We start from the raw sequence: 22,633 nt of genomic DNA on the forward strand, positions 1-22,633 counted from the left end.
TGGCCTGCGCTGTTAGCATTCAAGGAGGAAGGTATGGATGCCGGCAGAGGCGGGTAGGGGTATAGACACGTCGGGGTTGGCCTTCCTCTCGCTGCTGCGGCTGCTGGTGGAGAAAGCACGGAAGCTTAGAAATTAGCTGAGGCGAGGCATAGGGACCCAGAGAAAGGGCCCACGAGTCTGAGGAAAGACACAAGGCAGACGCTCCTTGCGCGCCTTTGGCGGGAGCGCCCCAGAGAATGGCATCCAGGGGGCGCCACGCAGGCTGGGCACCAGAGCACCATGACGCGCCCGGTGGAGGGCGCCATTGTGGAGGAACCTAGCGGCGCAATGGAGCCTTGGTGCGGGGCAGGGGTCCGTGGGCAGGGCCCTCAGGGTCCCCGTGTGCCTGGGGCTTCCCGCACCCGCTCCCGCGCCCTTCTCCTGCTGTTGCTGCTGCTGCTGCTGCTCCTGCCTCGGCGGCCGGCAGGTGAGCGCATCCGCCCCCGACGCCCTCCCCGGCACGCCCACCCGCGGCCGCCTCTGACTCGCTCGTGACCTTCCACAGGCAACTTGGCCGCAGGAGCATCCCCGGGGACCGTCCCGACCGGCCCTGGAGTCTCCTGTGCCTCCAGAGGCATCTGTCCCTCAGGCAGGCTTCGCCTTCCTCGGCAAGCCCAGGCTAACCAGACCACGACGGCTCCACCGAACTCACAGACCATGGCTCCACTGAAAACGGTGGGAACTCTGGGCGTGATGGACATTACTGGGTCCGTTCTTAAGACGGTTCATTCCAGCGACCTCCCCTGTGAGTACTGGGCAGGGGAGGTCCGGGAGTTCTGACGGATTTTTTGATCTCTGGGGTCAAAGGGTCGAGGTATCAAGGACCCGAAGGAAGAGTAGATAAGAAGGGAAAACAGAAGGGATCGTCCCTGTACAAGTGTTTGTTGAGCATGTGGGGTGGGCCAGGCCTTGGGCCTGACTCCTTTGCTTATGGGCCTTCCATCCTGGTGATGGGACAGGCTGAGGAAAGTCAAAGCTCGTGCTGGAAATGCTGAGTTTGGGGGTGCTGTCCGGGTACTCAGAGCTGGCTGCTGGCCAGATGCCTCTCTGGCAGCTGCAGGCCCTCCTTTGACCTGGCTTGTCCCTGTCTCAGGTTCCCATGTGGTAACTCCAAGAGGCCTGTGTGAGACTTCTTGTGGGGCCTGCAGAGCACACCTGGTGTTTTCATTTTCTTGCTGTTTGGTGTGATGGAGCCACTTGGGGGTGGGGAATTTATTTTGCTTACGTTTCCAGGTCACAGTCCATCACTGAGGAAAGCCAGGGCGAGAACCTGGAGCAGAAACTATGGAGGAGGGCTGCTTGCTGTCACACTCACTCACAGGACCGCGCTTAGCTTGATTTCTCATATAGCCCGGGCCCACCTGCCTAGGGATAGTGCCACTCCACAGAGGGCTGTGCCATCATCCAGCATAATTAATAATCAAGACAACCCTTACCCCGCCCCCAACGAGTTACCCATAGGCCAATCTCACTTAGACAATTTATCAGTGTAGGCTTTTCTTTCCCATGTGTCAAGTTGGCAATTAAACTTAACCAGTATGCTTCCACATAAACAATTGTCTGTGGTTGAGACCACATAAGAGATGGTTATTTTTTTTTTTATTTTTTTTATTTTTTTTGGTTTTTCGAGACAAGGTTTCTCTGTGTAGCCCTGGCTGTCCTGGAACTCACTTTGTAGACCAGGCTGGCCTCGAACTCAGAAATCCACCTGCCTCTGCCTCCCGAGTGCTGGGATTAAAGGCGTGCGCCACCACGCCCGGCAAGAGATGGTTATTATCCTAGGATTCAAGGCAGCTGCTTTAACTGCCTCAGAAAGTATAGCAGGGTGCATCAAGGTACTGTGTGTGGCACATGCTGATAGTCCCTTGGCTGAGTGTCTTTTTAAATGCTGTGGTGGGCTGGGGGAGATAATCACTCAGTGGGTAAGAGAGCTCTTACCATGCAAACAGGAGGGCCTGAGTTTAAAACCCCAAGGCCTATGAGTGGGTGTGGTCCCATGCTCCAGTAACTCAGCATTTTGGGGACAGGCATAGGGGAATGGGGAGCTGAGACAGGGGATTGCAGGGACCCTAGCACCCTGCTGAGAAAGCTGCCAGCCTAGCTTCTGGTTCAGTGAGAGACGCTTTATCAAGAGACTAACAGAACCACGAGGACACTGGAAATCCTCCTCTGGCCTCCACTTGCACACAGGAGCGTGTGTCCACCCATCCACACATGAATAGCACCAGGCTCTAATCCCATCCAGCACTGCAAATGAACAGATAAATACATAAAAATTACATAAACATGCCAGCCATGGCCCATTTACTTGGTTTCACAATCCACTAATTTGTTTAGAACATACTTAAGTGGAAATAACTGGGCAGCTAGATATGGTTATCTTCAATTTCTTTTATTTTTATGCATATAGTACTTTGACTACATGCATGTATCTGTACTACCTATGTGACTGGTACCTCTACAAGCCAGAAGAGGATACCATATTCCCCCAAATTGGAGCTATGTATGGTTGTGAGCCACCAGGTGCATGCTGGGAACCCAACTCCTCTGCTTATGCTTGGGAGAGCACCTAGTGCTCTGCTCTGCTCTGCTCTGCTCTGCTCTGCTCTGCTCTGCTCTGCTCTGCTCCCCTCCTCTCCTCTCCTCTCCTCTCCTCTCCTCTCCTCTCCTCTCCTCTCCTCTCCTCTCCTCTCCTCTCCTCTCCTCTCCTCTCCTCTCCTCTCCTCTCCTCTCCTCTCCTCTCCTCTCCTCTCCTCTCCTCTCCTCTCCTCTCCTCTCTTTTTTCTTTTCTTTTCTTTTCTTTTCTTTTCTTTTCTTTTCTTTTCTTTTCTTTTCTTTTCTTTTCTTTTCTTTCCCTTCCCTTCCCTTCCCTTCCCTTCCCTTCCCTTCCCTTCCCTTCCCTTCCCTTCCCTTCCCTTCCCTTCCCTTCCCTTCCCTTCCCTTCCCTTCCCTTCCCTTCCCTTCCTTTCCTTTCCTTTTTTTTCTTTCTTTCTTTCTTTTCTTTTTTTTTTTTTGAAACAGGGTTTCTCTGTTTAGCTCTGGCTGTCCTGGAACTCACTCTGTAGACCGAGTTGGCTTTAAACTCAAGAGATCCACCTGCCTCTGTCTCCCAAGTGCTGGAATGAAAGGTGGTCTCTGATCCCCCTACCCAGGGCAGCCAGACTGAACCATCTCTCTAGCCCCCTACTTGAGTCTTCACAACTTTTTCCGTAGCGCCCTTAGCAGTTGGCACTCCCCTCTGAAGGCGAGTACATCATGACCTAGAATTCGCACCAGCATTTAATATCACAAACACTTAGCTTTTGACAGGCAGGTGTGTTATATAGTTTAAGGCTGGATATTCCAAGGCCAGGCAAGCTTCCATGACTTTTGCTACGTTTCCTCTATGGGGTGTGCCTGCTCCCTCATACAGCCTGTTTTATTGTTGGGTCATCTATCTTTATCTCCATGAATCACAAGAGGAGATTCCCAGAGAAGGGGCAGGGATCCACACTGGGTCAAGTCGGGGGAGCAGTCTGCAACCAGATAGAAATACAGGTGCATTTGTGAAGGGTCTGGCTGAAGTTTGTTATTAGAGTGCTCTGGGGCCCAAGCTGTAGGAACAAGGGAATAGGCACCTGAACACTGCTCAGGTTTTTCTGAAGCTGTGGCTGTCCTGAGGTGGATGCTGTCATTCCATAGCAACACAGAGAAAAGGTTGGGTAGCTACAGGTGAGTGGCTAGAGAGACTAGAGAGACTGGAGAGGCTAGAGAGGCTGTGGGTAGGGAGAATGCAGACAGAGCCACAAGATGTGGATAGGTGAACTCATTCCTCATTAGACTCTTTTCTTCCTCTTTAGTCTGTGGCTCCTCCCACGAGCCAGACCCTACTCTCAGGGACCCAGAAGCCATGACTCGGCGGTGGCCCTGGATGGTCAGCGTGCAGGCTAACGGCTCACACGTCTGTGCTGGCATCCTTATCGCTTCCCAGTGGGTGCTGGCTGTGGCCCATTGCTTGAGCCAGTGAGTTGGGGCCCAGGTGGGTGGGTGGAAAGACATTTGGAATGGCGGAGTCACAGTCACTCTGCCAGGTGACCCATCGAGTAGCAACTATGTCCTGTGTGGAGTCCACAGAGCCAGCCTCACCCGCACCCTGAGCGAGGGAGGGTTGAATCTCACAGGTTCCTTCCCGGGGTTCAGTTTTGGCATGTACCCACCCTTTGCCCTTTCGCCTCCCCCTTCAGTCCTGTGAAGTCACTCTGTAGGTGAGGCTCAGAGGCTCTGAAGGTTCTAGGTCTTTCATTTCGATTAACCCTCTCTTGTCTTCTGAGAGAGGCCCCGACTTAGAACCTCTCAGGTGAGTTAGAGACAAGAAGATAGGCATGCATTGTGTAGAGAAAAAGAGGTGGGTGTGCCAATGTTCTGGGGCCTGGGAGTGCCTGAGAGCAGCATCTGTATTTCCCATGAGGACTGACCAGTGAAAGCGTGTTCCTACGAAAGGTGGCTTGAGATTTAGGCCATGGCCATTACATAGGGACTCCGTTACCGACCGAGGTGAAACGGAGGAGAAAAACTCAGGTTCTGACTTGAGGAAACAGAGACCATATCCCAAGACCACTTCCTACACGTACATCCCTGAGCAGGCCATGGCATTTCTCTGAATCTCCATTTTTCTCCTCCACACAATGAAGAGGACCGCACCGTGTGTGTAGGACTCTATCATAAGGAATAGGCTGGGGGGCTTGAAGCAGAAGGTGGCCTGCCTGGATTTGCTTAAAGGGCCACAGTGGTATGGAGGGCAGGATTGGGGGCTGCTGAGGCAGGAGCCTGGAGCTGATGGAATACACCCCCTACCCCATTCCCATAGGAACCATGCTAACTACACAGTGAGGGCGGGGAGCCCGTGGATTAATCAGACGGCAGGAACCAGCTCAGATGTGCCAGTCAATCGGGTCATCATAAACCGTGGCTACCAACCCAGGCGGTACTGGTCATGGGTTGGCCGGGCTCATGACATCGGCCTTCTCAAGCTCAAGTGGGGGCTCAAGTACAGTAAATACGTGTGGCCCATCTGCCTGCCTGGCCTGGATTATGTGGTGGAGGACAGTTCCCTCTGCACTGTGACAGGCTGGGGATATCCCAGGGCTAACGGTGAGTCAGAGTCCCCAACCCCCATCCTAGGGTGCACAGATGGGAGAGAAGACTTGGGTGTGGCTGGGGTGGCCCATGGACGAACATTTCTGGGGTGCCTTTTTTAAGGAGCTGACTGATCCAAGAACTTTCTTCTTGGCGTCTCATCTCTCAAGTTTCCTGCCCCTTGGGGTGTCTTGTCAGTGAACATAAGATGGTCAGTTAGGCCTCTCAGAGTCACGACCACTGACGTAAACAGAACTTTCTTTTTTGTTTAAAGATTTTTTAAAAAAATTATTATTATATCTAAGTACACTGTATTTCAGACATACCCCGAAGAGGGCGTCAGAGCTCATTACGGATGGTTGTGAGCTACTGTGTGGTTGCTGGGATTTGAACTCAGGACCTTTGGAAGAGTAGTCAGTGAGTGGACCTTGTGAGACTCTCAGCGTTTCAGACACAAAACTGCATCTATCTATTCTGGGAAGCATCTAGCAGTCCCAAGAACCAGTCTCTTGTACTCTCTACCTGCTGATGCCCTACGGGTGTGTGCGGGTGACAAGCTCTCATTCTGAGACCTCCCTGCTCTCAAGAAAGTTCTGTGTAGTAGGGCTGGGGAAATGGCTCAGGGGTTAAGAGCTGAGAGTCTCACAAGGTCCACTCACATCCCACTTCCCTCCAGTGCCCCGCCCCGCATCCCTTGTCATTTCCATTGTAGGAGCAAGGCTCTCATACCTGGCCACAGGATCGTTTTTTTCTGATGGGTTCTGGGAATATCCACTCCCTTTACGGAGTCAATGCACAAGAGATATGCCCTTCTCTGTATCCTTAGGGACCCGATTTCCCCCCTAACCAGCCATGCTGTGGCCTATCTGGGAGTAAACAGAAGTTTGCTGACTCCCAGGAGTTCAGGCACCTTTTCGGTGGGGTGGAAGGTAGTGGTGGTGTGGGGGTGAGATAGGGGATCCGGGTAGGGTTGTGGGGTGGGTCTTGGGAAGCTTAGTGAGAAAGAGGCCCCAGGGTTTTGGCCCTGAGAGTCCTGGCAGGCACTTGGAAGAGGACTAGCAGAACCAAGAGGCCAGTAAGTGTAGACTATGTTCCAGCATGTCCTTGGGACCTGCTGGCCCGAGGGAAAAATAGTCCAGATATGGAGACTTCTCTGTGGTCGCTATGCAAAGGAGACAGAGCTGGTGTCTGTGGGCCACAGTTAGTGGCTAAACCTGACTGGGGACCTGTCCCACAGGCATCTGGCCCCAGTTCCAGTCCCTCCAGGAGAAGGAAGTCTCTATCCTGAACAGCAAGAAATGTGATCATTTCTACCACAAGTTCTCCAGAATCTCCTCTCTGGTTCGGATCATCAACCCTCAGATGATCTGTGCCTCGGACAACAACAGGGAGGAGTTCTGCTATGTGAGGACCGCTGTCCCTTGCTCACTTAGCTCAAGCAGTGGACGGATGCAGGAGGCAGAGCTGAGGGCTATAGAGAGGGGAGGGAGGAAGGATGAGAAACATAAGCAGGGGTGGGGGTGGGAGAGGATGGAGGGGAGGGGAGGACGGGATGTAGGGACCAGAAAGGGGGTGGGCTGGATAGGATGGGGATGAGCCTGGGAGGGAGTTGGGTGTGGAGATAAGATTGATGACGGAGTGTCCTATGGGGAGGAACTGTCATCTTTGTTCATACTGGGAGGGTGGGTTATGGAAAGAACCTGGTTGGGAACATCCTGGGTGGGGTCCCTGTGTCGGGTCACGCCCCCCTCAGACGTGGCTTCACCTCCTTGATCTTTTTAACTTCTTCCCTCCTTACAGGAGATAACTGGCGAGCCCCTGGTCTGCTCTTCAGAAGGCACATGGTACCTGGTGGGAATGATGAGCTGGGGCCCAGGCTGCAAGAAGAGCGAGGCCCCACCCATCTTTCTGCAGGTCTCCTACTACCGGCCATGGATCTGGGACCGGCTCAGTGGGGAGCCCCTGGCCCTTCCAGCCCCATCCAGGACCTTGCTCCTGGCTTTCCTTCTGCTCCTCATCCTTCTGGGCACACTGTGACACTGCCATGTCTCTCCTTCCTTCCCCTCCTCCTAAGTGCTGCTGTGGGGGTGGCACTCAGCCTGCCGGAGGTGGGGAGGAGCTAGCAGAGATTAAACACTTCTTTTCCCCATGTCTCCTCCTTTCTGAGCCTGCTTCCAGTGGGATGCAGGAAAACACAATGGGATGGGCACTTATACTGAAGAGGGTGGGGCCTCTACAGGTTTGGGGTGGCTCCTGCAGAAAGCAGGGTATATGAAGGGGCAGTGGAAAGATTAGGATGGGCTCCCCAGGCTGACGCTGGGGCTATGGGACCTCCCTCCCAGACCCCTAGATGGAGAGTGACATGTCCCTTCTGTGAGACTTGAGTGGGAATTGGACTCTCCCTGGTCTTGACTGCCTGATGGCCAGTACCTAGAACTCTCCAGAATAGTATTATCAAAGCTCCATAGAGTACTATGTCCTGCCTCCAGGCCGGAGGTTCAGGTACACAAAGGACCCAGTGGAGCAGACACACTCCCCACAGGCTGCACCAGCTGCTGCTCTGCATGCCCTCGAGTGGCTTCCGCCGCCCCTGGGTTTCCACTGCCTTGCCACACAGAGCGATTCTGGTGTGTCTTAAGAGAAGCTCATGGACTGGACCCTGAAGGTAAAGGTCCAACTGTGTCTACCCAGTCAGGGTACTGGACTTCCATGATAGGGCCTTCTGTGATCCCTCCGGCCCCGCCATACTCCTTCCTCCTGCCAGCCTGGCATGCTTCTCCTCATAGGATGAGGAGGGCTGATTCCTGTGAGTCCAAACACCAGGTTCAAACCGTCAGAGGCCTGTTGAGAGCACGGTAGTGTGGAGGAGAGCCCCACTTAGCGCTTCAGTTTCCCTCCCTGTCCTCTTGGTGCGGTGGGACGGATGTAACTGCTCCTGTCACTGGGCTTTTTTTTTTTCCTTAGTCTGGGACAGGGGTCAGGGAGAGAATGTCAGGCTTGTCTGAGGCACCTTTTATTATGTATTGTTGTGTCACTTCTACAGGAGTCCCCAAGGGCCTGACAAAGCATGGGGCCGGGGTGGAATTCCACCTCAGGATGAAGTTTTCTATGTCTAGGCCTGAGAAGGCACCCAGCTTTATTTACAAATTTCCTCCGGATACCTTTTTAGCAGGCTTTCCACTTGGAAAGTCTTCCCCAGGGTCTCAGTCCCCAGCTCTGGTCAGAGCTCCTCATTTTGATGCTGGAAGCGCCTTGTAGAGCTCTCCTCTCTAGAGCCAGCCCCTCAATGGCATTTCAGTTTTCTTCTTGGCAAAGATTTTTTGTTGTTGTTGTTGTTATTGTTTTGGTTTTTTTAGTAAGGGACATGGCAGAAGAGAACCCCACACACCACTGTGTTCAGCAGGCAGATGGCTGACTGCTGCCATCATCAGAGAGTCCTGGCCGTAGAAAAGGCAACTGTAGTAGTCAGCGCTGGTGCCCTGCGTCTTAAGTATTTCTTGATTCCCATGAGGAGGTCCAGGCTCCCTCGCACTGCTCACTCCCTTCAGTCCTCTGTGTTTTAGACCCCACCCCTGAGCCGGGCCCTGGGCCTCCTGCCAGCCCCTCAGTGGCCTCAGGTCTGTCACACTGTTACCTTGTTTACAAAGCTTTGTATCTGCCAGGTCAGGGACTCTCCTGCTAATGGGGCCACCCTAGCAGCCAACTTGGGGCAATCTCCTTGCTATTTGGGGCGGCTATCTAGCTATGTCAGAGAATCTCTCACGTCACAAGCTCCCCTCCAGCCCTCCCTCTGGGTTTTTGAACAACCTGTTCAGTCTTGCCATCCTAAATGACCAGTCCCTGACTCCTTCATAGCCACTTCTGCCCCTAGCAAGAAAGGTGGGATGGAAGTTTGTCTGGACGGGGAGGGGAGTTTGAGGCCACTCTATAACTATGGAAGGACAGTGGCCAATGAGAAGTGCCAGATGGATGATGTGACAGGAACAGAGTCCAGCATGGACACTAGTGAAGTCTTGTCCCTACATCTTTGGGGCCATGAGGTAACGGACCATGGCCTTGGCTTCCCCTTAGACCACCGCCTCTGCAGTCCATGTATTAACACGAAGTCCTGATGCCTGGATCCCGGCCTGAACTTGTGCTTCAGGGCCTGTCAAGCCCCAGCTGCCACCTCAGGAAGCCGCCCTCACTTCTCTCCTTTCTTCTTTGCCTCATTCTTCTCGTCCTCCTCTACCTTGATAGCCACTGTGTCCACACTGTCCTTCTTCTTTTTCTTCTTGTCCTCTGAGGGGAGGGCGGGGGGTGGGGGGAAGAGGCCAAACCACAATGGTGAGACAGGAAATGGCCGCAGAACCTCTCCTCTCCTGCCCTTGCTCCTCAGATCTTTTTTATTTGGGATGTGTGTGTGTGTGTGTGTGTGTGTGTGTGTGTGTGTATGCCTATGAGTGCAAACATGCATGAGCATGGGTGTAGAGACCAGAGGTTGATGTTGGATGTCTTCTATAGCTGTCTGCCTTTAATGTGGGCGTTGGAGCACCAAACTCGGGTCCTTATGCTTGTACGGCAAAGACCTTACCGAATGAATCGCCTCCCCAACCCCTCCACAATTCTTCTGCTAGAAAACAGGCTCCTTGTTTTAGTTGCCTAGCTCTGACTAGTTTCTGCTCTCTGCTCTCCTGGGAGAGTGCCCAGCCCCTTCTCTGAACCAGCTGCAGAGAGAGGGCAGACACAGGTTCAATTGGAACAATGGGAGTGAGGAAGTGGCTGGCTGCAGGGTCCAGGGCAGGCTGCAGTTGGACTGAAACTTACTCACCTCCAGGGATTTCTGTGAGTTCATTAAGGGGAGGCACAGTCTCCAGTTTGTCTGTGTACATCTTGGCCGCCTTTCGCTGTAGATACCGAGCCTCGATCTCCTTCCGCGTCCGTGGCACACGGCAGTTGAAGACACAGCAGAGTGTGATGACTGTATAGATGTCAGAACAGGTTTGGCTGGTATAAGGTCTCAGCCAGACTGAGTGGTACCCAACTAGTCCTGACTCCGTCTGCTTAAGCAGGTCTCACATGAGATTTCTGCAAAAGCCTAAGGTGACCTCCCAGGCAAAATCTGACTTTACACAGATGCACGTGGCCCCGTACTTAATGTAATGCTTTACTGTCAAATTCTTAGCAACTTGGACATGGAGCCTGAGATTTTCATTGTAGTAGCCCACAAATTCTATAGGCAGCCTTGGTCTGAGAGTCTCTGACCACACCGGGTACTAGAGGAAAGGGAAGGTCTTAGGTATGGCTCTAGCTAAGGCTACCTAGAATCACCCTGTGCTTCTGACCTAGGGCACTCTGGGTGCTCCTAAGACACCCCAGATTTCCTTCTCCAGCCTCTTGTCACAGACAGAGGTGCCTTAAACACCCAAAGGTGTGACTGCATCCTCTTCAGCTTCCCTAAGGACAAGCCTGGACGCTGGCTGGGGAAGAAACCAGTGAGGCCGCCCAGACCCTGTCCCAGGCATTTACTTCTGAGGGAGTTATCCCTGGGATGTTTTTCTGGTTAAAGGCAGCTATGCCACGTCAACTGGGTAGAACATGGAGCTGGCCTGTCTAGTGATGGGCAGGGCAGGGCTGCCAGGACCTGGCTGGCTGGGCAGAGTTTATTTTTCTAAGGCTCCCACAATCTGACCACTGTGGCCCCAGCCCCTAGGGAGGGGGTGGGGCTGGTTCCTATTATAAATAATGTGACCAGACAGAACTTCCTGGCAGGCTACTGAGGTGTAGAGGGGCCCAGGCATGACAAGCCAGGTCTATTTTGAGGAAATGGATCAGACCAGGGAGTCTAGGGTCATCTTATTCAACCAACGCTGTGGATCTTGAGCCAAATATTTTGCTCCCATTTGTCTCGCCCAGACTTTAGAATGGGAGAAGCAATGGGAATGGATGGATGGACAGACGGACAGACAGATGGATGGGAGAGATTGTCCAAAAGCCTCCACTGCTGGGAACTGAATTGGGTTCCTTTGGGAACCATAAGCATCCAGGAATATGCTGGGGTAGGAAGAGGCTGGCTGCACTAGGGTCCCGGTGTATGGCTCTCTGGGGTTAGACCTGAGCCCACAATGGTCTTTTATTACCCAGAGTGCTCTGCTTCAGTCTTACCCAGACCCCTGTGTGGATGCTTTGGACTCAAGGTTTTTCTCATGCTCCAATCCTACTGGCTTGGGTCATCTTTGTTAGTTATTCCAATGTTACCCTGAGGACCCTGCTAAGGCTCCATGTAGCTGGTGCCAGGTCCTGGGAGTCCAGAGCTCAAAAGAAGCTGGTCAGGCAGCTGTTGGCAGCCAAAACCAGGATCACGTACTGCCTGCCCATCCAAACCTGCCCTGCTTGCTTCTCTTCAAAGAAAATGAATAAATATTTGGGATCAAGTTCTGAGGCCCAGGACAGAGCTGGGAATTATAGCGACCCCCAGGGGAGCTTGATTCATCCCTAGCCCTCATCCCTGAGGGAACTGGGGGTGGGGCAATGCTCCACTAACACCTGCCTGAGTCCCAGCAGCCTGGGAAGCAGAGAAGACAGCTCCCCACCATCACCCCCAGAAGCTATGCTATGGAAGGTGCCACCGCTGACCTGCATCCCTGACCTGTCCCACTCTAGGGAATGCAGTTAGTGGTGGAGGAATGACCTCCACGTTTGACTCTGTGAGTTTCTGGTGTGGCCCCAAGCCCCTCCACCATTCTCTGAGAGCAGAGCCTGGGAGAGGCTTCAGGTTCCTAGCTGTTACTCTGGGGGTGGGGGTACCCCAGACGTGTTCCCTTCACTGCTCTGGGGCTCCTTGGGGATTGCCCCTCAACTCTGCCTCTTGATAACAAGGGTGGTCTCCCTCAGGATACCATGGCTCTGGCTACAGGCACACTTTTTTGGGGGGCAATCACTGAGTGCCTCCTATCTAGGTCTTAGCTGGGGATGCAACCAGCTAGTCCCCCACATCTGGGAGGAGTGAGTATTCTCTCTAGAGAACACTTCGGGTGCCAGGAGAAGCCTGTACGAATCAGACGTCTTGAGAGCCTCTCACATCTGGATGGCTTCTCTGTGACCATTCAGCAGTCTAGACCATCTCTTGGGAAAACTGCCACCAGAACTCAAATGTCACTTTAGCCTCCATTTTGGGTACATTTTGGTGATGTCTCATGGGTTTTATCTGAGACCTGGCATAGAGGCCAACTTCTGCCTAGCTTCTGCCCATAACTGTCCCCTCTGGAGACACTTCCCAGCCAGCCTCCCTCTGGTCCACAGCTCAGAAGACCACTCCTCTATGGTCTGTTGTAAGTGGACGGCTATCTTTTCTCTTTGCTCCCCCCTCCTTGCTCTTGCTTTGTGCCCTGGTGTCCCACCTGGTCTGCTTTTCATTCAATTTGTCGTCACTGACCAACTCCACAATGGGAGAAGGGCGAGGGATCCATACCAATCCCATTACATCAGTAAGAGTCCAGACTGGAGGAGAGAAATGGACCCCCGCTTTGAAAAGTAGGTATGAATCATTTCTGGAAATGGCACTTGAAGAGGTAGGGCTCAGGGTCTGGAAGCCGCCTCTGCTCGGTGTCTGGGGAGCCTCTGGTGGAGGCTGGTCTTGCTTGGGGACCCTGGGTGTGGGCTCTCTGAATTGGCCAAAGCGCAAGAAAAGCATCAGGAAGCCAACCATAGGAAAGATGACATGTCCTGGATTCAGTTGGAGTCCCCTATAATTAACATAATTGCCGTGTGGCTGCTTCCCTGGGCCCAGCAGAAATCTTCGGGTCACCGCTGGCCCGTCAGCCCTCCACAGGGACTTTGTGTGACTGAGGAGGTGCCAGAGACCACTCTTGTGCGTGCTTAGCCTATTTGAACTGCCCGGAATTGCAGCTCTGAACCCAAGGCATACAGTAGGGGCCAGGGATGCTAGAAGGGCTGTGTTCCTCCCGTGGTGGGGTGGAGAGGGCAGGGTACTCACTGATGGACAACACGAAGAGCGAAAAGATGCCCACCACGTGCCACAGGCGCATGTCCCAGAACACCACAGTCTCCTTGGTCAGTGGGGGCGGCTTGGGCTTTGGCGGTGCGGTGCTGGGCTGTGGGTCAAGAGAGAACAGAGTGAGCCAGGCCCAGGCTAGCAGGCTGGGATGGGGTCAGCAAGGACTCAGCCCACACATTTTAGAATCCCCAAAAGGTTTCAGACATTCACAACCAACACCCTAGACCTCAAAAAAATCCAAGATTCAGAATAAGAGCACTGATCAGAGTCCCAGACCGTGTCACCAGGGACTTGGACTCGAAGGGTGGTTGATGCTTGGGGAAACAAGGTTCAAAGAAGCAAGCGTGGACAGTCTGTCCTAGTCAGTGCGGATGGGGTCTCAGGACCAAGGTCAGAGACAAGGCAAGGCCTGTTTCATGAGCCAGGTGTGCTGCCTGGTAGACTGGTTTTGCTCTCGTCTCCCAATAGAGCTCTACAGCTAGACTACATGGGTAAGACTCTCCTCATGCAGGTGTCCACACACTGGCTCCTGCCCCATTCACTCATCACCATGCCACCTAGGCCTGTCAGGATAAGCCGAGAAAAATAGTAATGTAGCGCCACCAGGTGGCTATACCATGTAACTGCAGCTAAAGGAGACAAGATCTGTGTGCTTTTAGGAGGCACAACGAAGCATCAGGTCTAAGGGGACAGGGTATTAAAAGATAGCAACCTGCCTTGCGTTTATAGAAAGCAAAGGGAATAAATACATCACTGACCTGGGTGGTTTTGAGCTTTGCCCTGGGTGTGTTTGTTTTTTATAGATGCTGCGCTGGGGATTGAACCTGGGGTTTTGTGTGTGCTAGGCAAACACTCTACCAACTTAGTTTCATTCTCAGCCAGTCCTGAGTGTTTCAAGGTTTATGCGACTCTGTCCTGGGTGTCTATGGGAATGTGGCTGTGCCTTATGGACTATGAGAGAGGCTGGTTCTGACTAGAAATAGATATAATCCTGTCTCTGTCAGAAAGTTTGGCTAAGGGACAAGAAAAAGGGTGAGACCAGGCATTTGTGCAATAATATGTCAACTCCTAAATGATCAGTAAGGATGGGCTAGAAGTGTCCCTTGTGGCTATCTGAGAAAGAAAAGCCACCTGTTTCTCAACCTCTCTCCCGTTCCCACACCCCCACTGCAGCCTATAAACGTAGATAGGCACCTTCCAGAAGCCAGGTACTTCCTCATCTAACCACCACACCCATGGGGAGGGCGACCTATGCCAGGCAGCCCAGACTCACTGAGACATAGACTGGTATGTGACGTCTAAGCTCTTTTCTGTTCACTAAGAGGGACTAGTGTGGGAATCTCTCTTCTTTACTCTGAACCTCGGGTTTTTGTTTTTGTTTTTTGAAACAGGGTTTCTCTGTGTAGCCCTGGCTGTCCTGGAACTCACTCTGTAAGACCAGGCTGGCCTCGAACTCAGAAATCCGCCTGCCTCTGCCTCCCGAGTGCTGGGATTAAAGGTGTGCGCCACCACACCCGGCTTGAACCTCAGTTTTTCTTCCTGTAATTGGAGTAGGGTAGTGCCAGCTGCTTCTGGGAACCCTCCAATCTGACAGCAAAACTGGCGATAATATATGACTAAATCAGCATTATCTCTTGGTGGATTGGGACCCCCCCCCCAGAGGGCAAAGAAGTATGTGGATACATGGCATGTGTGGGCCTGTGGGCACACATATATGGGCAGAGGGCATATGTGTAGTTGGAGCAATGTATAGGTGGTTAGGTTCCTGATTGCAGCATCAGAGTTGGGAGCCTGGCAGTGGCTGCTCCCCGTCTCACAGGCCTGGTGTTTTGGCCTGACTGACTGACTAACTGGAAGATCCTGAACAGGCTCTTGGTGGAGGGTGACAGGCAACAACCAGGCATCTTAAGATAGGCCCCATAAAGGTAGAAATTCTGAAACTTGGAGTTTCCTGTGTCCTTCAGAGGCACAGCCTGGTAGAGTGGTACCCTGCAGGGCAGGACGGAGAGGAGACACGGATCCCAGCCCTGTCTGTACGTCCATGCTTCCTAGAAGAAAGGCCTTGCATGAGTGGTAGGCAGATGGCCTCCAAATGCGATTTCCTCTCCTATGCCCGGGAGAAGATGAACTCCTCTGAGCGGGGAGACTCCCTGCCTCAGAACTGACTTGCCTGTGGCTGCAGCCTTTGCTCTGAGGACAGCTCAGATTCTGTGCAGGGGCCTCAGGGCAGTTGATGAGAGGCCCGAGCCTGCCCCTTGGGGCCCAAGCCAGCCTGGCTCCCCTTACAGGGGACTGATACGTGACTCAAGCAGCCTCTTCCACACCACTGGTCAGTTGCAGAAGGGACACACTACACAGGGGTACAGGTATCTGTATCACGAGGTGTTGCCCTCAGACTCACCAGTTCAAAGCTCTGCCCTCTCAGAACCCTGAGTGTGACTAACTCTGTCTTCCATCCCACCCTGTCTGTCCCTTAACAGCTGCCTCCCAGGCCTCCACTCTGTCCTCCTGCCCTTTTGCCTCCTGACTTCTAAGTCAGTTCTGCTATCTCCTATTGGAAAGGCTGCAGGTGGCCCCAGCCAGGCTACTGACCAACTTCCTCCGCCCACCCATCTTCTTCACCTCCTCTCTGGGCTGAATTCTCTCAGCCATTGTGTGACCTTTTCTCGTTATTCTCTTCCAAAGGGGAACTGTTCAGAAACCTTCCACAGTTCCAGTAATCACTAGATCTTAGGTGGATTTTCCCTGGTCCGGCCTAAGGTAGGGAGACGTGTGTAGAGAAAGGCCAGTTCCCCTAGCATACCCTAAATCCAGGGTCCGAATATCCTCTATGAGACTAGAAAGCTAAGACCTAAAGGTCCCCTCTCCCCATCCTCTAGGAAAACAAAGCCCAGATGGCAAAACTGTATCCCTCCTCCACACATGGACACAAACTCCTTGTGTCCCTGAAGTCAGAGGCTGTGCTCCGCTGTCAGAGCAGTGACTCTAAGCGTGAAGGGCAAGGGGCCATGTCACCCCACCAAGCAAGATGAAGGGATAGAGTCAGCTCCCCGCACGCGCCGGCCCCTGCCTCAACGGTGCCAGCATCCCGAGCCCTCCATGACGCCGTGCCTCACCTCTACCAGCTGCGTGGCGACACCCGCCAGGCAAGCCCCCAGCGCGGCGCCGCCCAGCGCCCAGAGCCTCCCGGAGCCACGCTGCCTCCCGGCCATGTTCTCTCGTTTGCCGCGCGCTCCGGTGCAGGTCCAGAGAGTCCAGGGGGCTGATGCACAGAGCTACCAGGTGACTGTCTCTGGCCACCAGCAGGCGGGGACGGTGGTGGTGGCAGCGGCCGCGGAGAGTTCTGGCTGCGGGCGGTTGAGTCCGCATCATTTATTCATCTTGGGTGTCAGGTTCCCGGGACGCCACCTGCGCCATCACTGCTGGGGTGAGGGTAGGTATGGGTGGCACCCCGCCTAAGCTATCAGACTTTTAGACCTCCCATTCCACCCAAGAACACTGAGGTAGAGGGAGTAGGGCGGGAGGAAGGGAAACAATTAGGGGTAGGTCCTTGACCAACATATACCTCCCACCCCCCACCTCCTCCGATCCTTCTCCCTTGGGCCTCAGTTTCTCCACTTGGGACAAAGGAGGGGCTGGAATCGACTGATCTAGGAGGCCCTTCCCATTCTGACGTCCTGAGTTTGGGGAAAAAATGGTACTGGACTTGGGAGGGGGCAGAGCGGGCATGTTGCCATGGTGACTGACAGGCACTGAGGGATATCCTGGACTTTCTGGGCTGGCTTCCTGCCCAGAGGCAGCTCTGGTCACCCTGGACACCAAAGCAGAGGGAGGGGAGGATGTGGAGAAGCAGAGATAGTATAGTTTGAGCTGGCCCTAGGTTGGTGTTGTGGAAGGCGCCTCTGCTCCACAGAGCAAGGTCAGCTATCCCTGGAGGATCATTTCCTGGCCTTGCTGAATATCCCGCAATATAGCCTGAGTCTTGACTCCAGCAAGTCCTTAAAGTTGGTTCCCTGTGGGAACATTGACTGCCCAGGGATGGAGTTTCTGAGCAGCTGTGGAGACCCAAGGGAGGGGCTGTGGTCTTAAGAGTCGAGTGGGAGCTGGGAAATGGAACTGAGCTATGCACAGTCCACCTCACTCTCCCATTTTCCTTCCCCACTATCACCGGCTCGCTGAGTGATAGCAGAAGCAGGCCCAGCATCTCTCTCTCACCAAGAACAGCTGTGGAGGCCAGGCCCGGCTGTGTGAGGGGGTGGGGGTGGAGGTGGGGGTGGGGACTCCTCAGCAAGGCCCTTCCAACTGGATCTCATAGGGCTCTAACCTGGATGTGCCATTGATGGATAAGGATGGAGGCCTCAACAGGGAGCAGAAGGCCAATTGCCCTTCAGGGACCGCAGATGACAGGGCAGCCAGGAAAACGGCTGCTGTCTGAAAAGGACTGTAGGCCCAAGGGGCCCATCAAAGTCAGGCTCAACAGTAGCTGGCAAAACCTAGGGGTCGCTTCATCCAAAGCAAGCAAGAAACGGAATAAAATCCTAAAACAACACGACAGGATAAACCCTTCCCCGCTGCCCCCAGGAATGCTTCTCCAACTGCAGCAGCAGCAGGTCTCTGCTTCAGCCACAGGCTAGGACTGGGCTAGGCTACGGACAGCCACATTGATCACTGTGGGTGGCAGCAGGTGGGGGAGGTGGGGATAATCACCCTCAGGGCACAGTGTTTAGAGAGGAGGGGCTGAACTTTGTCCAGGTGAACCAGGCAACTGGGTTGTGGCACTGGGAAGACCATAGGTCCTCTCTGCCTCTGCACTCTAGCCTGGAGAAATGAGGAGCCAGAGGCTATCAGAGGGCTAATGGTGGGGGAAGGGGAGGGTGCAGTGACTGTTGGCTTTGAAAGCCAGCTCACCTTAGCAGGACACATTGGTCTGCTGCTCACAGGACTTCCCTTGCTGCTCAGCCCAGGAAGGTTCAAAGTTCATACTCTTGGAAGAGGCTCAGTGGTTAGGAGCATTTGTTGCTCTTTCGGAGGTCCCAGGTTTGATTTCCAGCATCCTCGGGGTGGCTCTCAACCATCAGTAACTCCAGTCCCAGAAGATTTGACATTTTCTCCTGAACTCGGCAGGCACATGGTGTACATACAGGCAAAACATTCATACACAGAAAAAATAAATAAATTCATCTTAAGAATTAAAGTGCATTGTCTTGTTTGTCTGCCAAAAAGTAAGGCCAGCTGGACTTATGGCTTCATGGCAGAGCACTTGCCTGTGTTCAGTCACCAGCACTGCAAAACTAAATAAAAACAAATGGAAGGAGAGGGAGGAGAGAGAGAGAGAGAGAGAGAGAGAGAGAGAGAGAGAGAGAGAGAGAGAGAGAGAGAGAGAGAGAGAGAGAGAAGCATGCTACATCTCTTCCAGGTCTCTCTCTCTCTCTCTCTGTCACACACACACACACACACACACACACACACGGGGAACATAATACTGTCATACTATCTTATAGGCTTCAAAATTCAATTGACTTAGAATAACAGGGTATCTGAAAAGTCTTAGTGTAGTAGTTTTAAGTGCTAATAACCAAAGAAGTATAAAAGCTATGAACTTATAAGACATACCATTTGATAATTGAAGCTAAATGCCATACATCTATAACCCCAGCACTTAGGAGTCAGAGGCAGGAGGATCACTGTGGGTTTGAGGTCAGCCTGGTCTACATAGTGAGTTCTGGGCCAGTCAGGGCTACATAGTAAGACAGAAGAAATAGCATTTGAAAGCTTACTTATTTAAATTTCTTGTTTTTTCCCCTCTGAAGTTGAAAAAGTTGGCCAACAGGGATGTTATTCAAAATTCACAAAACATAGTGAATGTAAGAGAATTTAAATAAGTTTTCAAGTTACACCTCTTATAAATTTCTTGCATTTTTAAAAATATAACATCTGTAGTCATTAAAGCTTAAACTCAGCACTTGGGAAGTGGCTAGAGGATCAGGAGTTCAAACCCAGCCTGGGGAACCCATAGAGACATAGGACACCATGAGACCTGTCTCAAAACCAAACCAAACCAAACCAAACCAAACCAAACCAAACCAAACCAAACCAAATGACAAAACAAAGCACCTTACTGATGCGGATGGCTGTGAACTCTGGCCCACAGCTGGTTACCTAACCATCAGTCCTTGTCTGCTAAGCAGGTCCATGTGAAGCCATGCTAAATGCCAGTCTTTACTGTCATTGTGGAAGGCTCTATGGAAGGAAAGCAAATCCATAGATCTCAGACCATCAGTGCTCTATTGTTAGATGTCTAGGGTGTTTCCAGTTTTCCAGTGAAAATGAAACTTGCACACACCGTGGTCAGGATGCTGGCCTTTGCAGTGACTCTATGTCTCCTCCATTTTCTCTTTCGTTTTACTTTTTTTCCTTTGAGGAAAAACTGTGTGACACTGACTGGCCTGGAGCTTGCTATGTGGACCAGGCTGGTCTTGAACTCAAAGAGGTCTACTGGCCTCTGCTTCCAGAGTGCTAGGTCAAAGTCCTGTGCCACCACGCCTTACAGCCCTTAATTTATTAGTGTGTGTGTGTGTGTGTGTGTGTGTGTGTGTGTGTGTGTGTGTACCGAGTGCCATGCCATACATACATGTAGGGATCAGAGACCAACTTTGTGGAGTAGCTTCCCCCTTGGTAGTTTTCTATGGGTTCCCCAGACTGAACTCAGGTTGCCGGGTGTCCAGCACTTGCCTGCTTGCACTTTCTGGCTGAGCCATCTTGCCAGATCTACCCTGTTCTCTAGTGAGGGAGGAGTCGCAGGGAGGAGATCTGTTTGGCCTTAGACCTCAGAAATTGCAACACTCAACTCAGACTCCTGCCTTGGATTCAGGGCTCTGACAACCTCTGGTATTGTATGGCTTCTTACCAGGTCCCCTCAACATGCCCCTGCACCCCCACCAGCTGGGCACATCAAAGCTGGGGTGGGGGAGTTCTGGCTCCCTGGAAGAGGGCATCCCTTCCTGTGTGGTGGCATGTATACTGGCATGCCAAATACTACTTGTCCCTGCTGTACTATTTTTATGTCTGATGGGTTTCCTGTGGGGACCAAAGTCAGCCTCCAGGGCTTCTGCGTTGGAAGCCATGAGTAGGGAACTGAGCAATGGCCAGGAGACCCCATGGACACTCCTTTCATAGAGCTTGATATAAAGGAACTCAAGGCCTAGCTTTGGAGAAGCTGAGGGGTAATGAATGGACAACCTAGTCACAGAGCCAGGCTGGGATCCAGGCCACCATGGACTTAGCCTGAGGTGGGGGTGGGAGTTAGATAGCCTGGACCAGTGACACAGCAGCTGGGAGTGTTGGGAGCTGGCTGTTCCTGAACTTGTTGGCCCTAAGCCCGACCCAGAATAGCTCAGGGCTGAGCCCAGCCTGTATGTGCATGAACCTGAGCTAATGTAGTAAGACACTGGTGCGTGCATAGGGAAGGGCCTTGCATTCTGCCCGTGGCTCTGTGTCTGTGTGTCAGTCTATGTCCTTGGACACGAATGCACAAGTGCCCACGAATAGGGCTGCTACCATGGAGACTTGTGGCCCAGCTAAGTACATATGTGGCCACATGTCTCCCATGGGGAACTGTATACATGCACATGCCATGTGCAAATCTGTGAGGAGCTGAAACAGGGGCCCTGTGATGTAGGGTGGGGGTGGGGGCGGGGGGGGAGAGGGCGGGGGATTCAGTAGATCTCAACCTTTGGGTACTACCGGGGGAGTGGGGCAGAATCCTGCCCTCTGTCAAGGACTAACTGGAAGAGATGCCAGGTAGGCCTTGCCTCATGGCAGATAACAGAACAGGGAGTGGGGATGCATGTGAGAAGGCTGAGTGGATGAGAAAGTTGCATCTCATGAAGGAAGCTGGGACGCCCCTTTCTTCCTCCCAGGCAGGCAGAGGGCAGGGGTAGAGAAGTAGGTATCTGGGGGATGGGGCGTCCTCAGGGGTGGGGGAGGTAGGGGCGGGGTACACAGGAGAGTATTAAAAGCAGCAAATCTGGGGTTGAGATGTCAGCTCGGTTAGTTCAGTACTTGCATGTTGGCGTGATCCCCAAAACCCACGTGAAAAAGCAAGGTGTGGTGGCAGACGATTGTAATCCCATTACAGGGAGGCAGGGACAGGCAGGTACTCACTGAGCACTGTCTAGTCTATGTGGTTAGGTGAAGGCCTATGAGAGACTGTCTCAAAAAAAAAAAAAAAAAAAAGCACCAGAGGAGACACAGCCAAACATGTCACACACGCACACACACACACACACACACTCTCTCTCACAGACTCCTGCATGGCTATACATACACATCATACATGCAAAAAAAAAAAAAAAAAAAAAAAGAACCTGTAATACATTTATCTTAAAAAAAAAGTATTTAAAAGAAAGAAAGAAAAGGCTGGAAGGAAGGAGATGTTTTGGCTGAGTGGGGAGGGAAGAAGAGGCTAGGGAGGGTTCTTGACGATGGAGACACCAAGATTGAGGCAGGGAAGTGAACAAGAGCAGCAACCGCGGGAGGGTTCCTGGGCAACAAACTCGGAGCCTGCCACTGTAGGGCAGATTGGCTGAACTTAAATGCTTACCAGAAAGCACCCCAAGGGAGCCAGGGATGCTGAGGTTGGCAGGCCCCTTCTCAGAGACTCTTAGAAGTCTCTCTTCTCTCTGGCAGAATGCATGGAGGCTGTCCAAAACTTGGGTAGGGGGCAGGTGGACTATCCTTGCTCTCTTTCATAGCTGTCTCCTCCCCAGGCTTCTCTCTGTACTCAGGCTTGGAAGGCTTAGAAGCAACTCAGCCAGGCCAGTCAGCAGCTCCTAGAAGCCGAGTGCCACTGCAGGTGGAGGGGTGACTTGCTTGCTGGCCAAAAGGGAGCCCGGCAGCTGGACAGCAGGCCTCTTTGTTACAGGTTTGAACCATGGGTCCCTCCTCCTTCCAAGACTTTGGTTTGGAACTGCGCTGCTCTTTCCAAGGTCGAAGGCTTTGGCACAGGAAACTGGCCAGCTTTAGGCTGTACCCGGAATGAATGCAGGGGGCCTCCTTCAAGGTCACACACAGCAGTAGCTGCTACCGAAGCAGGCCCAGTTCAGGGGCTGCGGGTCATCATGGCTGACTGCTCTAAGCAACAAGTTTCCCGAATCTACCCAGGGCTCCTTCGCGGGTGTGTGAGGGTGAGGGTGGGGGACCCAGTGACCCAAAGGGGGTCGGCAAGATTTCAGAGCTACAGCCTGGGCAGAGTTGGTGGGTAAGGAAATCGGGGTGACCAACAAGTTCAGGCACTGCCTGCCGTCCTCGGATCGGGAGAGGGAGGTAAAAGGTGAAAGACAGCCAGGGTGCGATCCTGGGGAGCTCGCGGACCGACCGAAGGGGAGCTTTCGCACTCTGGCGGGAGAGGCTCTGGGAGAGAGTTGTTGGCTTGGGGACATTCCGAGGCCGAGCCCCGCCTCCTCGGAGACGCCCCCGCGCGAA

The 22,633-nt window shown here is 52.9% G+C and overlaps 2 protein-coding genes across 5 annotated transcripts; one reads left to right on the forward strand and one right to left on the reverse strand.

The window, feature by feature from the left end:
- The first annotated feature begins 264 nt into the window (after window positions 1–264).
- Prss50 (serine protease 50) lies at window positions 265–7,291 on the forward strand. The gene is made up of 6 exons (XM_021173040.3): window positions 265–466; window positions 545–784; window positions 3,879–4,041; window positions 4,886–5,169; window positions 6,392–6,558; window positions 6,955–7,291. Exons 1-6 carry the CDS (start codon window positions 280–282, stop codon window positions 7,189–7,191), a joined length of 1,278 nt encoding a protein of 425 aa, XP_021028699.2. The 5' UTR covers window positions 265–279; the 3' UTR covers window positions 7,192–7,291.
- An 874-nt stretch (window positions 7,292–8,165) lies between these two features.
- On the reverse strand, window positions 8,166–22,569 carry Tmie (transmembrane inner ear). Of its 4 annotated transcripts, none has more exons than XM_021172756.3 (6): window positions 21,753–22,566; window positions 18,059–18,261; window positions 16,267–16,497; window positions 13,130–13,247; window positions 9,965–10,114; window positions 8,166–9,435 (listed from the first exon to the last, which is right to left on the reverse strand). In XM_021172756.3, the coding sequence occupies exons 3-6, from the start codon at window positions 16,360–16,362 to the stop codon at window positions 9,338–9,340; spliced, it is 462 nt and encodes a 153-aa protein (XP_021028415.1). In that variant the 5' UTR covers window positions 16,363–16,497; window positions 18,059–18,261; window positions 21,753–22,566; the 3' UTR covers window positions 8,166–9,337. The 4 variants fall into 4 exon arrangements, with proteins under 4 accessions (XP_021028415.1, XP_029337466.2, XP_029337465.2 ...); XM_029481606.2 differs by having other exon boundaries at window positions 9,346–9,435; window positions 16,267–16,558; window positions 21,753–22,569; XM_029481605.2 differs by having other exon boundaries at window positions 9,346–9,435; window positions 16,267–16,569; window positions 21,753–22,569.
- Window positions 22,570–22,633: the final 64 nt, after the last annotated feature.

Source organism: Mus caroli, unplaced genomic scaffold (genome assembly GCF_978045245.1).
Source record: "Mus caroli unplaced genomic scaffold, Mus_caroli_1 scaffold_11, whole genome shotgun sequence".
In the NCBI taxonomy this organism is placed as follows: domain Eukaryota; kingdom Metazoa; phylum Chordata; class Mammalia; order Rodentia; family Muridae; genus Mus; species Mus caroli.